General features: G+C 48.0%; 2 protein-coding genes across 2 annotated transcripts in view; both read left to right on the top strand.

Annotated features, from left to right (window-relative positions):
- Positions 1-12748, top strand: part of PRRT1B (proline rich transmembrane protein 1B) — a 424933-nt gene that overhangs the window by 357200 nt on the left and 54985 nt on the right. The window lies entirely within an intron of this gene.
- The window catches only part of CFAP77 (cilia and flagella associated protein 77), a 57538-nt gene that overhangs the window by 34588 nt on the left and 10202 nt on the right, over positions 1-12748 (top strand). The window contains exon 4 of the mRNA XM_079324429.1: positions 10361-10466. Within this exon, the coding sequence (XP_079180555.1) occupies positions 10361-10466 (106 nt within the window). The remainder of the gene's footprint in view (positions 1-10360; positions 10467-12748) is intronic.

Raw genomic sequence — 12748 nt, 5'->3', positions numbered from 1 at the left:
TCAGGCATGCTTCAAAAGTTTTAAGGAAAATCTGCAGACCCCACAACAGCAGAAGTAGTGAGAAAGGGCTTGTAATTGAAAGTTATTATTGTACCACTTGCCTGCTCCTTATTAGCTACCTTTTATACAGACTGATTGTATTTATCCCTTCACTTTAAAAGCACATTATAGATAAAAGCAAATTACTGGGATTATCAAGCAGTTGTTACAGCTGTTTCTGTAAAAGTAGGAGGTTAACACACTTTTCCATGAGTGACAATTAAAGAGACCAGCTTTGGTGAGCATCCCCAGGACAAGCTGGTCCCTGGTCACAGCTCACCAGGTTCAGCAAGACACATCTTCCTAAAAATGACCTGATTGTCAATGGATTTCAGTTGGGTTTGGACTCTAAGCCCTGTCTGACTGTGATCTCACAGTTACCTGGCAAGGTGCTCCCAAGTAAGGCACATGTTTGTGAGGGTTCAGAAGAAAGCAGTGACAAATGTTTTTTTTCACAACTCCAAGCACTTTGTGTCTCTAAGAAATAACAGATCTGATCAACATCTGGGGTGCAGTGAGATTTTTCAGCAAGAACAGCACCAGCCTGTCATCCCCCAGCACAGAGTGTGGCTGAGGAGGCCAGAGAGCAAAGGTGCTGTCCCATGGCACTGGGAGCAGCTGGAGACACCCTGCCTGATGCTGGGGTGCTCTGGGACAGCCCAGAACCCCAGCGCAGACCCTGCACCCACAGCCCTGATGCAGCTCTCTGCACAGTGGGAATTGCAGTGGTGCCACCCCACAGCTCAGGGCTGGGCTGCTTTCCTGAGAACCCAAAATCTCAGCAGCTGGCACAGGAACATGGCTGGGGTTGGTGGGTAATGGGCAAGGGGCTTCTTGAGCCCTGGCAACTCATCTCCAGCCCCTCCTCAGGCCCTGGGCCGTGCTGCTAAAGGCTTCTGTCTCCCCAGGAGTTCTCCCCAGGCTCACAGGCTGGAGCTCTCTTGGATCATCCCAAATAGAAACAAGCAGAAAAGCTCTGGTTGCTATTAGTGCCTTGTTAATCACTGCCTGGCCCTGCTGCTGCTCCACCTCAGATCCCTTGTGCCTCTGCTTTCTGCTCACGGTGTGTGCAGCATCTCACCAGGCATTCTCAGACACTGCAGCAAGCTTTCTGAAGCTTTGAGGCCTCTTTCCTTTCTTTTCCTGGGATATTTACCTTCAAAGGTCACCCATAGCCCTCTGTAATTCCCCCTGGGCACCTTCCAGGGGAGAGAAGTAGCGCTTCTTTTTGCTGATTCCCTCCCCATTCTCTCCCTCCCTTTTCCCAGAGTAATGTTTGCTAGGAATCATGTGGCCAGCTTTGTTGTGAGAGTCATAAAAAGGACATTTTTCATCTCTCCTTTTTCCTGCTCCCGCTCCCTTCTCTCTCTCAGTAGCAGACAGAGATTTATTCCTTCCCCGATGCCTGTGGCATTCAGAGCTGGGAGGGGTCAGGGGAGGCACTGATGGGACATAACAGATAATGCAGTGGTTCCCCAGGGGCTTGTCCAGCTCCAGAGCTGATCCATCAGCAGGCAGTGCTGGTGCCAAGGTCAGCAGTAACGAGGATGTGCTGGGTCCCAGCCTCCCTGGTGGGGCATCCTCCAGCCAGGCTCCCCCAGCTCTGAGCTCCACAGGAGCTGCCTTGTGCATCCACACCTTGCAGGAGGGGACATGCACTGAGTGCAGCACACAGGCTCAGCTTCACCTCTCCCAGCCCTCCTCCCCACCACACACAGCTCCACAGGCTCATCTTCCAAGGAAAATTCCCATCTTTGACAGTCCATCCATGTGCTCTGTGCATGACACACTACAGAGCTGCTGAGGGTTGCTGTCCTCCCAGGTCTTTTCATTCAAAATAACCCCACAGGTGTATCCAGCCCCCATACTCTGCAATAATGACCTTGTTTTACAAGGAGGAGGCTGGAGGGCACTGAGTGAGTTGGGGTTTGATGATACTGGAGACCTAAAGGCACCTCCAGGACCTGGTGTCACTCCAGCCTGCTATTCAAGGTGCATTTGCAAACCTTAATAGGTGTCCAGACCTGCATTTATCCTCCTGAGCACCTTTTCAGTCTGAGCTTCACTGTGCACTGAAATCAGCCATTAAAGCATCATTTTTGGAAGGAGAAGTAAACACAAAGATATGGATGCTGTCTACAGCTGGATTTTAGATGCTATTGATCTGTGCAAGGTCACACAAGGAGTTTGCAGCCAGAACACTCCAGCACACAGTTGGTACCCTGAGCACCAGTTCAGGAGTGCACCCTCAGCATGGACACACTGCCCAGCACTGCCAGGGCTGCTTGGAGAGAAAACCTTCCAGTCACCTCTTGGTGAGCATCCCAAATGTGCCTGCTACAGCCCAGCACCTATTCCTGGGCACGAGGAGTGCACAGACAGACGTGCCATCCTCTGCCATCCTGTACCTGCTCCAAACCCTGCATGGCCATAACCTGCCTCCCACGGGCTGCCATGCACTTGGCAGTTGGCCTGGAGGTTGGGCTGACCTTGGGTGTGCTGGCAGGATTTCCCTGGCACTCTGTCATCCCCAGGGCTCCTGCTGGGTTCCTCCCACTGTCTGCCTTCGCTTCAACTGTCCCTTGCCTGAATTTTACAGGCCATTTTCCTTCTGTCTTCATCTCCTGCCTTCATTCCACCTCCCATTCTCTAAAACTGCTCCTAATCCTTTGGCAGCTGTTTTCACTGTGTTCCTGCAGCAAACTCACCTCTCTAAAGCCTTTGGTCAGTGCAATCTCTCTTCTTCAAACTGTTACACTTGGCCAAGGGCATCAGTTACCCAGTACCTCCTCTTTAATTGGAATCATTTGCAATCATCCCAATCTTTGACCTTCCCTGAGAAGGGAGATTTCTATGCTCATGCTCTGCTTAGCAAGTGGCCTTTCCACCCAAACTGGACACAGCCAGAACAAAGTTTAGAAAGCTGCCCAAGAGGTGCTGAAATATTTCCACTGATAGGTTTATTTTTGAGATACTTAAAGAACATTTCAGGTCGTTAATATATGGCTGTGGAAAGAAAGCTAATCTAGATGTAACCAGCTGGAAAGATGTCAAAGAAATCATATTGAAGAGCAGAGGGTATAACTGATAAGAACCCACCAGGAAAAGCTGGACAAGCAACAAAATTGAACATTATGGCAAGTCTGCATCTGATCCATGATCACTGGAAGCCAAAGAGTGTAAAGCCACCAAAATCCTATAGATTAGGGCAAAAAAAAAAAGTTTTACAGAAAAAGAAGACAAAAACCACTGAGGACTGAAAAAAAACAGATTGTAAAAATATAACACAGTGACTAGAATCACTGTCAGGCTCATGGTGACAGAGAAACCCAACCAAGTTAAAAAATCCAGGACTCCCATCAGCTCGGATAATTACATATCCTATCTAATTCCTCAGTGATAGGCACTTTGTGCCTCTGCCACCATTCTCACACTGCTAAGGTAAGAATTTCTATTTCAAGAGTAGTTTTCTTCTCCTGGAAACATTCCAGGCTGGGCATGTGGTTGCATTGCTACACAGAGCCTGTGCTGTGCCCCAGCAGCTGCCTGGGCAGAAGGACCTGTTACACCCTCCCAAAAATCCTGAGTGCACCTGAAGATGCTTCCAGAGAGGTTATTTGCTTGCTCTAAGAGTTTCTGACTGCTTCAGTTTAAGAGAAAATAATCAGCCAAGTCATGGTTTGACATAAGGTTCAGGTCCTGCACATCAGCCACAGAGCTGGGAAAAAAGAGATCTGAAGAAAAGATTTAGATCCCTTATTACCAATTGATTTACACTGAATAGGAAAGTCATTTACTCTCACACAGACTGGCTTTTGTCTGTGGGTTTATTTCCATTAATTACAGCCAGTTGAAAAATTTCTTCCAAAATTTTACCATCCAGAGCTACTTCTAGCCACAAGTGGACCTTTTTCTTTGCCAGCTTTTGCTTTTTCAGCCTGTGGAATGTAAGCCTGGGTCAGGGGGGAATAATCACAGAATCCCTTCTGTGAAAACAAAGGTTTTCAGCCCTCATCAACATCTTTTCCTTTCAAACAAAGTCATGTTCCCACCCAGACAGAGAGATTTAAGCATGGGATGGAGGTCAAGGGGAAGACCTTGTGCTTTGATTTCTTTTGCTCAGCATTGGAGGGTTTTTTTCTTGGTTTTTCACTTGTTTGGGATGTTTTGCATTTGTTGATGGCTGCAGACTGAGCACTGTTCACTCTCAGCCATAGATCTGGAGCTCCAGGCAGAACAGCTCTGTCCCACAATCACATCCCCCCTGAGTTTCTCAAAGGATAACAACAGATAACAGCAGACAAATGTGTTGAAGACAAACCTAAACAACCTTCAATTAAGTCAGCCAAAGGGCATCTCCAACCCTAAAATCAATGCTAGCACACAAATTCCAGCTTGTCAAGCCAGTTATTTAATGGCTAAGAGCTGGCTTGGTGTCTTCACTGCAAGACACACGTTTCCATATGTGCTTTTAGGACCAGTGCAAGCAAACATCTCACTCGGCCTGGGAGGGAATAGTAAAGCAAATTGGTGCTCTTGTAACCATGTGTACTCCTAAGTACAGCTGTGAGCATCTGATAAATCTTTTAAAGTGCATGTTTACAATGGTTTTTATTCTTTTTACTGTTCTATACGTATGAGCCCTCTGAGCAAAATAACAGATCCTCTGACACTTAGAAGAAGACACTGCCTTATTGGCTGCCCGCAGTGAAATAATTTATATTGTTATTTCCTCACCCAAATTGCAAGGATTGTAAAGAAGCTTCAGAAATTCAGAGTAATCAGTGCTTTGGAGGCACAGATCCCACAGCTGCCACACGGGTGGAAGACCCACGATGGCAACTGAGAGCTTTGCCAGCCCAAAGACTGCAAAAAAATTGGTCCCTGTGTGTTTTCTACCATTTTTTCTCTTGTTATTTTCTTCAATAGTTAATGGAAAGTGAGGACAAGTGGAGATCATTTAAAAATGATCTTTTGGGCCTCTCCATGGGTTTATTGCCAGGACCTATTTAGAGAAGCATAAAGCTGTAAGGGGCCTATAACTTTACTGTATATTCCACAAGCTGCTTAGGAAAATGAGGAGCTTTTGGATTCACACCCAGCTCATCTTGCCACATCCCCATCTCCTCACAAACACACCCACACACCCCAGAGTGTGTGCAGGGACTGCGAGCCACTAATTGAATTCACCCTTGTGAAAGCCTTAACAAATTGTAAGTGACCTTTTATACAAATTTCAAAGTCAAGGATTCACCACTAACTGCACATCCCTCTTCTGCCATTCACCCTTATGCAAAACCCACAAACAATTAAAAGAAATAATGAAGAGCCCAGCGGTCCTGTTTCCTAATTAGCTGCAGGAGGCAGTGCTGGGGACTGTGTTAAGTGCTTCAATTACCTCAGCCCTCCTTGTTAGAAGAGACAGGTCCAGGGGCCAAAGGGGAACAATTAAGGCGAGGCAGAGCCCGGCAGTTTGCAGGGGGATGCCGGGGCTGGTGCAGGCTCTCACACAAGGGCCAGAGCTGTAATCATAGCCCAGCTTCCTGCTGGGCTGCACACACAAATTAATGGCAGATAGATTGCTACCTGCAGCCCATCAGTAACCAGGGAGCCATAACCTGAATTTTCCTGTGCTCTCTGCCCCCTTTCAGGGCAGAGAGACCTGAGCACTAATGTCAACACTGGGGGTACCCCATGGCCCCAAACAGAATCACAGAGCTTGGTTTGTGCTTTATTTGCTGGAGTTGATACCAGTGATAGCTGCCCCAAGGAGCCCCACGCTTCAGAGGTGCTGCAGACTAAACTGTTCCCCAAAAATAAACAGGCTGGACTCAGTCTTAAAGGTCTTTCCAACCTTAATGGTTCTATAGGAAACCAACCTGAGCTGGTGGGAACTGGTTCTGCTGGCCTGACCAAGAGCCACGGGGAGGTTCTGTAGGGACACTTCTATCACAGGACAAATCCTTCCCAGCATGAAGACACAAGTCAAGAATATAAAAGTGGTGCCCCAGTAGTCTCCCCTGGGGACTGAAGACCCCAAAGACAGATCCTGACTGTGCAGCAAAAGCCCATCTTAGGTGGAAGGACAGCAACAAGGAATAACCCCCCCCAAAACCTCATTAACCTTTCAAGGAAGGGTTAAAGTTTCAGCATAGGTAGTGGTGCAGCAACACAATTTTAATGTCACAGGCAGGGACAAATTCCATTCTGAGATGGATCTGTTGCATAAGCAGCCATTCAGGGTCGGATCCTGCTGAGAGCCCCAAGAACCACAGCCTGTGCCATCCTCTGCTGCCAGCCCATCCTGAGCAGCAGCAGGAAAAGCACTGCCCTGCCTGCAGAGCCACACAAACCCCACGGGCTGAGGCCTGCACTAAAATATTTACGTGCTTTTGAATTATACAGGATTTAAAAAAAATAAAAAAAAACATTCACAAGTCAAGTTTTTTACCCTTTTGCAACAGAACTTAGCAATCAAATTGATTGTACCTTTCAAGCTGGTGTAAAACCCCTTCCTGAGCAAAGCCCTTTGTATCCACTTTTGCCAAGTACCTTTTTTTTTTTGCAGCTGATATATAAACCTTTGAAAAGAAGTTTGACAACCTTGAAACCTCAAGAGCAGCATGGCATTGACGGGCACGGCTCCCTGAGCTGAGTATTATAGATAGATTTTAATTTCATTTTAACAAAATAGCTGTCTCCAGTGGAAGAAGCATCAAGAGCTAAATGAGGACCTGTCTTGAGCTGAATCACGTTGAACAGACCCCGGCACTGTCATTGATTTTCTGGGAAGAAAAAAAATGCCTCTGGCTACTAAACCAAATTAGTAGTCACTGATGACCAATTATTTTGCCCCACTGTGAACGGGCAGGCGTACTAAAATTCCAGTTTGTCAGACCCAAGGCTCTCTTCTCAAACGCCTTTCAACGAGCGTGTACCAAAAATCTCTCAGATGGTTCTGACGCCTTCCTGTTTTCGGCAACTTCTCCTTCTCCAAAGTTTTAATGAGCTGCTGCTCTGAGGACAGCCTGCCACAAAGTGAGCCCTTCCCTGCACGCTGGAGCACTATTTGGCATTGGCACAAATCACAGCTGTCAGGATTTATACACACATACACAAAAAAAGTGTCAGCCTAATGTTTGCAAATTATAATTACCATTTCTCTTGCATGTCCCTGGTGCCTTCATTTTAGATAAATCCCAGCTCTGAGGTATCAGCTGCAAAGCACTGAAGGCTCATATTGAATGGAATAGATTTAACTAGTTTGTAGCTCATTTAAGGCCTACACTGTTTTATTTTAATATTGTTAATACTTTATTATACTTTTTAACACTGTTTTCACAGTAAAATAGCCTATTAGGAGGCTGCAGCTTCTTTTCCAGGAGATGTCTGGCAGACTAGAATTCCACATTGTATAACCAAGTTAGCAGGTGCTTGTCATTTCAGTTGAAAATAGGTCTGTAGCCTGACTCTTGAAAGTAAATTAGAGAGATTCTATTAAAGAGACAGGAACTGTTTCAGGGATAATAGTTTTGAAAATGTGCACAGATAAATTTTAAAATATTTAGGAAATGTCAGCATTAGAAGTGGCTCCAACTATTTGACTATAAAAGGAAGCAGATGAGGTTTTTTTTCTCCCTACAATTATAAATAATTTGTTACATCCTATCAGAACTCCTTTGCCTTTCCTTTTTGTGGCAGGGTGCTTGTGCCAAAACAAGGAGATCTGAGTTACTCAGAACGAGATGGGTTTTAATGTGCAAGAAGCAATTTCCAGAGGATGCTCCCCCTGCTCTCCTGCAGCATCCACAGACAGCAGCAGCAAAATCCTCCCTGGCCAGGGTGACAAAAGCAAAGGGAACACACAAGCCATTGATCCCTGTCCTTAAGTAGCACTGAGGCAAAAGGACATTTTCCCAAAGGCCAGCTGCAAGTAAGAGCTGTCACACTGCCAAGCAGCGCCAATATCGGGGCCAAATTCCCCTCAGCTCTGCTGAGGTCAGGCTGTGACCTACAAAGGAAAAGCTGCCTCACTGAGATCTCTCCAGTCACCTTAAAGGTGTTCTGATAACCCCTGCTCTTCCCCAGGGTCTCAGTGTTTGTCTCAAAGGAGGAAAAGGCAGATGAATCCTCACATCCTACCGGGGTTTATGTGGATAACAGAGTCATTCCCAGTGTTCTGAGAGAGGCAGTTCATGCCTGCTTCATTCCAGGCATGAGTCTATACTTTGCTGGATCAGGACTTAAATGTGATTAATCACACTGCAGGGAAGGATCTCTGAAGAGCATCAACCCAAATGTGTCCTTTCAAGCATTTACTTACAGGCCAGCTGTGGACTAATCAGTCACCAACTGGCTGGTCCACTGGAGATGGTAAAAGTCACCTCCATAGAGATGTGAAAATACATTCAACTTCCAAAAAGAAAAACAAAAATCAATAATCAAAGACTATACACAAAGGCTCAGTGTTTTCCTGCATTCCCCCCTGCTATTCCTGCACACCAGGAAAGCTCCTGCCATGGAGAGCAAAGGGACAGGAGCAAACAAGCAATGCTCACCACGTGCTTGTGTCAGAAATATTTACACCACACTACAAGACTAGAGACCTAAAGAGATAATAACACACTTGATCACTGGTTTGCCACATCTTTTAACCTTTCAAATATTTTGCCCAGCTCTGATCAGCATGAAATGCCAAACTGGAAGGGAAGGAGGGGAAAGGAGAGGGGACAAAGGGTAAATGTCAGCGTTGCCTTTGGCACTGGGTGTCTCCAGATAATGGTGTGGAGCAGCAGAGCTGATTTGCAAGCAAGGGCTTGAAAAGCCCTGCAGCATGTGATCTATGGAACAGGAGGCCTGCAGAAGGATGTCTCCTCTGATATGAATGTCCCCTTGGGATGGATATTGCTGGATTGCACATCCAGCATCATTAGAAAACACGACCATAGATTAGGCTGTTTTGAAGCATGTGGTGTGCAATAATTAAGTAATAAAAGTCACCACGGGGGTGAAGGAACAAGAAACAGAGTTTCTATTTGCATACAGGCTGCTGGCACCCTCGGTGATCATCAAGGATTCTCCAGGCTGCTAAAAGCTGGCAGCTGTCAGTTCTGGACCCACTCCTGCCATAAACCACTAGCACCAGCTCACTCTGTGGCACATGGGTTCTTTGCAGAAACAGGTGGAGCTGGTGGCCAGGAGCAGCCCAGCAGCTACCCCGAGTCAGGACAGGCAGGGAAAGCACTGACTGTGCCATGGGAGCTGCAGGCTACAGGTGGGAGCAGAGCCAGAGCTGAGAGCTCTCAGCCATCAGCTTCTGCCAAGATGGGAAAAGCCCCTCCCCAGCAAGGTGTGCAAGGACAAGGACCAATAAAACCTGAGCTTGAGGTTCTTCATCACCTTCAAGTGTTTACTTCTGGAGGAAAGGAATAGCAGCAGGACCATGGGAATTACTGATTCACTGTCCCTGCCAGCTCTGCCTCCCATGGTGGCTGATGAAGTGTCCTCACCTGCAAGGAGCAAGGCCCATCAGTTTCAGGCTGCAGCTTTGCCACAAGCTGGTGAGGTTAATGCCAGCTCAGAGCAGCTGAATGGGACACTGGCCAACAGGCAACTGCCTTTTTATTTTTCTAGGAGCAGGGTCATGTGCAGGTCCTTCCCTCTGCTGTCTCCTCCTTGCTCCCTGGAATCCTTTTTCAAGGGGCAGATACACCTGCTCTGTGCAGCTGAGGCACAGACCAGGCTCAGCATTTCAGCTCCCTCTCTGCTGCAGACCCCTGACCATCTGCATTGGGTCCATTTTTAGCCCTGTTCAGACTGCTTAGGACAGCACTTAGTCCTCTCACCCCATCCATCATTGCACATTTGCAGCCTTTGGTGCACCACATCAGAGAGACTTCAATAGCAAGAGCAGTGTTATTTTAGCAGAACAGGCTTGGCACCCAAGGGTTCTTCCCCTGGAGGGAATCCAGCCAGGAAATGCTCTCCTGGAGCTCTAGCAGGGCTCAAAGTTGAGCTGCAGCCCGTGGTCCTTCCAGACAGAGCTGCTGAAATCTGCCCTGTAAGAGGTGAAAACCTGCCCTTGTGCAAAGAGAGGAATTGTTGCAGCTCTGGGGAATGCCTGGCACACATCACCACAGATGTGTGCAGGTTCTGGTGTGTTCACTGCAGACAATTTTGGATTTGAGGTTTCTTGAGGAGGAGAAAGCCTTTCCCAGTGGAGGGCTTTATTCATTTTCTCACCAGTCACTTTCCAGGAGCAGAGATATGAACCAGCACGAGGAGGCAAAGATTACATTGGTGTCTTTTCAATATTTTCCAGGCCTCCCACTCCCATTTTTGACATCCTGCAACACAGATACAAGGAGCTGTGGATGGAGAACCAGAGAGCCCAGACTAAAGTCCAGCACAGTCCAGTGAAGAAAAAGGTGGGAATAATCCAGCAATGCTTTCCCCTGATGTGCACAGCACTACTGGGCAGAACCCCCCTCTGTCCTACCCCACGAGGGACAGACAGGCTGCTCCCACCCTGGGAAGGGCTCTCAGCTGGGAAACAGCCCCCTGACTACTAAAAGGCTAACAAAGATGAGCATCTCCCTGCCAGGAGCCCCACAGGCTGTGCTTTGGACATCAGCTCTGCCCAGGTTACCTGTGACAGTGGCCACAACAAAGGAACAACCAGCAAATGCTGAAGGGACAGTCCCAGCCCTGAGCCTGGCACAGTTTGACTGATGCTGTTGGAGTGTAAGGCTGTGCTGAAAAACACAACAGCATTGTAATATCATTTAAAAGCAGCCAATGACTGTTTTATTAGTTAATGGCTCAAAGAAGAGTCGGGCTAATATGGTAATGACCAATTTCAATGGGCTTACTGCCATCACAAACTATGCTTTATAGTTGAAATGCAGGAATACAGTGTCCTTAATTAGCAGCTATTTTATGAATACACCAGCCTGGGATGTTAGAAAGTGCATCCCTACTTTATCTATTAATGACTGATGTTTTTAATCACTAAGTTGCTTCTATCAAGCTCCCAAAGCCTGCAGCCACCAATTACTGAGTTAAGCAACACAAACCTGTATCCTAGACCACGGAGCAGACAGATTCCCAGGGCTGCATGCAGTGGCCAAAACATTCACCAGGTACCTGCAGTGGCTTGTGCTGGGATTTTCAAGCCCTGTAACCCACAATTAATCAGGAGAGCCAGGAAACCATGATGGGGGTGCTGGAAGTGCCTCTCCCAGTTAGGAGCCATTGCTGCAGCTCAGGGCACAGGGCTTCCAGTGGGCAGCAGCCACTTCCTGGGATGCTCTATAAAGCACACACAGAGCTGACAGCTGCTCATGTGCTTGAACATCAGCATTGGCTGCATGGACAGGGAAAACTCCCTAGATCATGCACTTGTGATCATCAGCCCAAAGTGACTCTTGGCCTCATCCATCCCAGTGTCGCTGCAGTGCATGGCACAGAGCTGATATGCATGGCTGTGCATGTTTGAGCCCACTCTTGCTCACCTTTGGCTGCAGACAGTGCAGTGCAGCTGTCTGAGCCCATCCTGTTTGTGTTTAGCTGCAGACAGTGCAGTGCAGCTGTCTGAGCCCATCCTGTTTGTGTTTAGCTGCAGACAGTGCAGTGCAGCTGTCCGAGCCCATCCTGTCTCTGTTTAGCTGCAGACAGTGCAGTGCAGCTGTCTGAGCTGCTCCTGTCTCTGTTTAGCTGCAGACAGTGCAGTGCAGCTGTCTGAGCCCATCCTGTTTGTGTTTAGCTGCAGACAGTGCAGTGCAGTGCAGCTGTCTGAGCCCATCCTGTTTGTGTTCAGCTGCAGACAGTGCAGTGCAGCTGTCTGAGCTGCTCCTGTTTGTGTTCAGCTGCAGACAGTGCAGTGCAGTGCAGCTGTCTGAGCCCATCCTGTCTCTGTTTAGCTGCAGACAGTGCAGTGCAGCTGTCTGAGCCCATCCTGTTTGTGTTTAGCTGCAGACAGTGCAGTGCAGTGCAGCTGTCTGAGCCCATCCTGTCTCTGTTTAGCTGCAGACAGTGCAGTGCAGCTGTCTGAGCCCATCCTGTTTGTGTTTAGCTGCAGACAGTGCAGTGCAGCTGTCTGAGCTGCTCCTGTGTCTGTTTAGCTGCAGACAGTGCAGTGCAGTGCAGCTGTCTGAGCTGCTCCTGTCTCTGTTTAGCTGCAGACAGTGCAGTGCAGCTGACTGAGCCCATCCTGTTTGTGTTTAGCTGCAGACAGTGCAGTGCAGCTGTCTGAGCCCATCCTGTCTCTGTTTAGCTGCAGTCAGTGCAGTGCAGCTGTCTGAGCCCATCCTGTCTCTGTTTAGCTGCAGACAGTGCAGTGCAGCTGTCTGAGCCCATCCTGTCTCTGTTTAGCTGCAGACAGTGCAGTGCAGCTGTCCGAGCCCATCCTGTCTCTGTTTAGCTGCAGACAGTGCAGTGCAGCTGTCTGAGCCCATCCTGTCTCTGTTTAGCTGCAGACAGTGCAGTGCAGTGCAGCTGTCTGAGCTGCTCCTGTCTCTGTTTAGCTGCAGACAGTGCAGTGCAGTGCAGCTGTCTGAGCCCATCCTGTTTGTGTTTAGCTGCAGACAGTGCAGTGCAGCTGTCTGAGCCCATCCTGTCTCTGTTTAGCTGCAGACAGTGCAGTGCAGTGCAGCTGTCTGAGCTGCTCCTGTCTCTGTTTAGCTGCAGACAGTGCAGTGCAGTGCAGCTG

The sequence above is a fragment of the Erithacus rubecula genome, assembly GCF_903797595.1.
Source record: "Erithacus rubecula genome assembly, chromosome: 21".
NCBI lineage: Eukaryota > Metazoa > Chordata > Aves > Passeriformes > Muscicapidae > Erithacus > Erithacus rubecula.
This window is presented reverse-complemented; position numbering and strand designations above follow the sequence as displayed.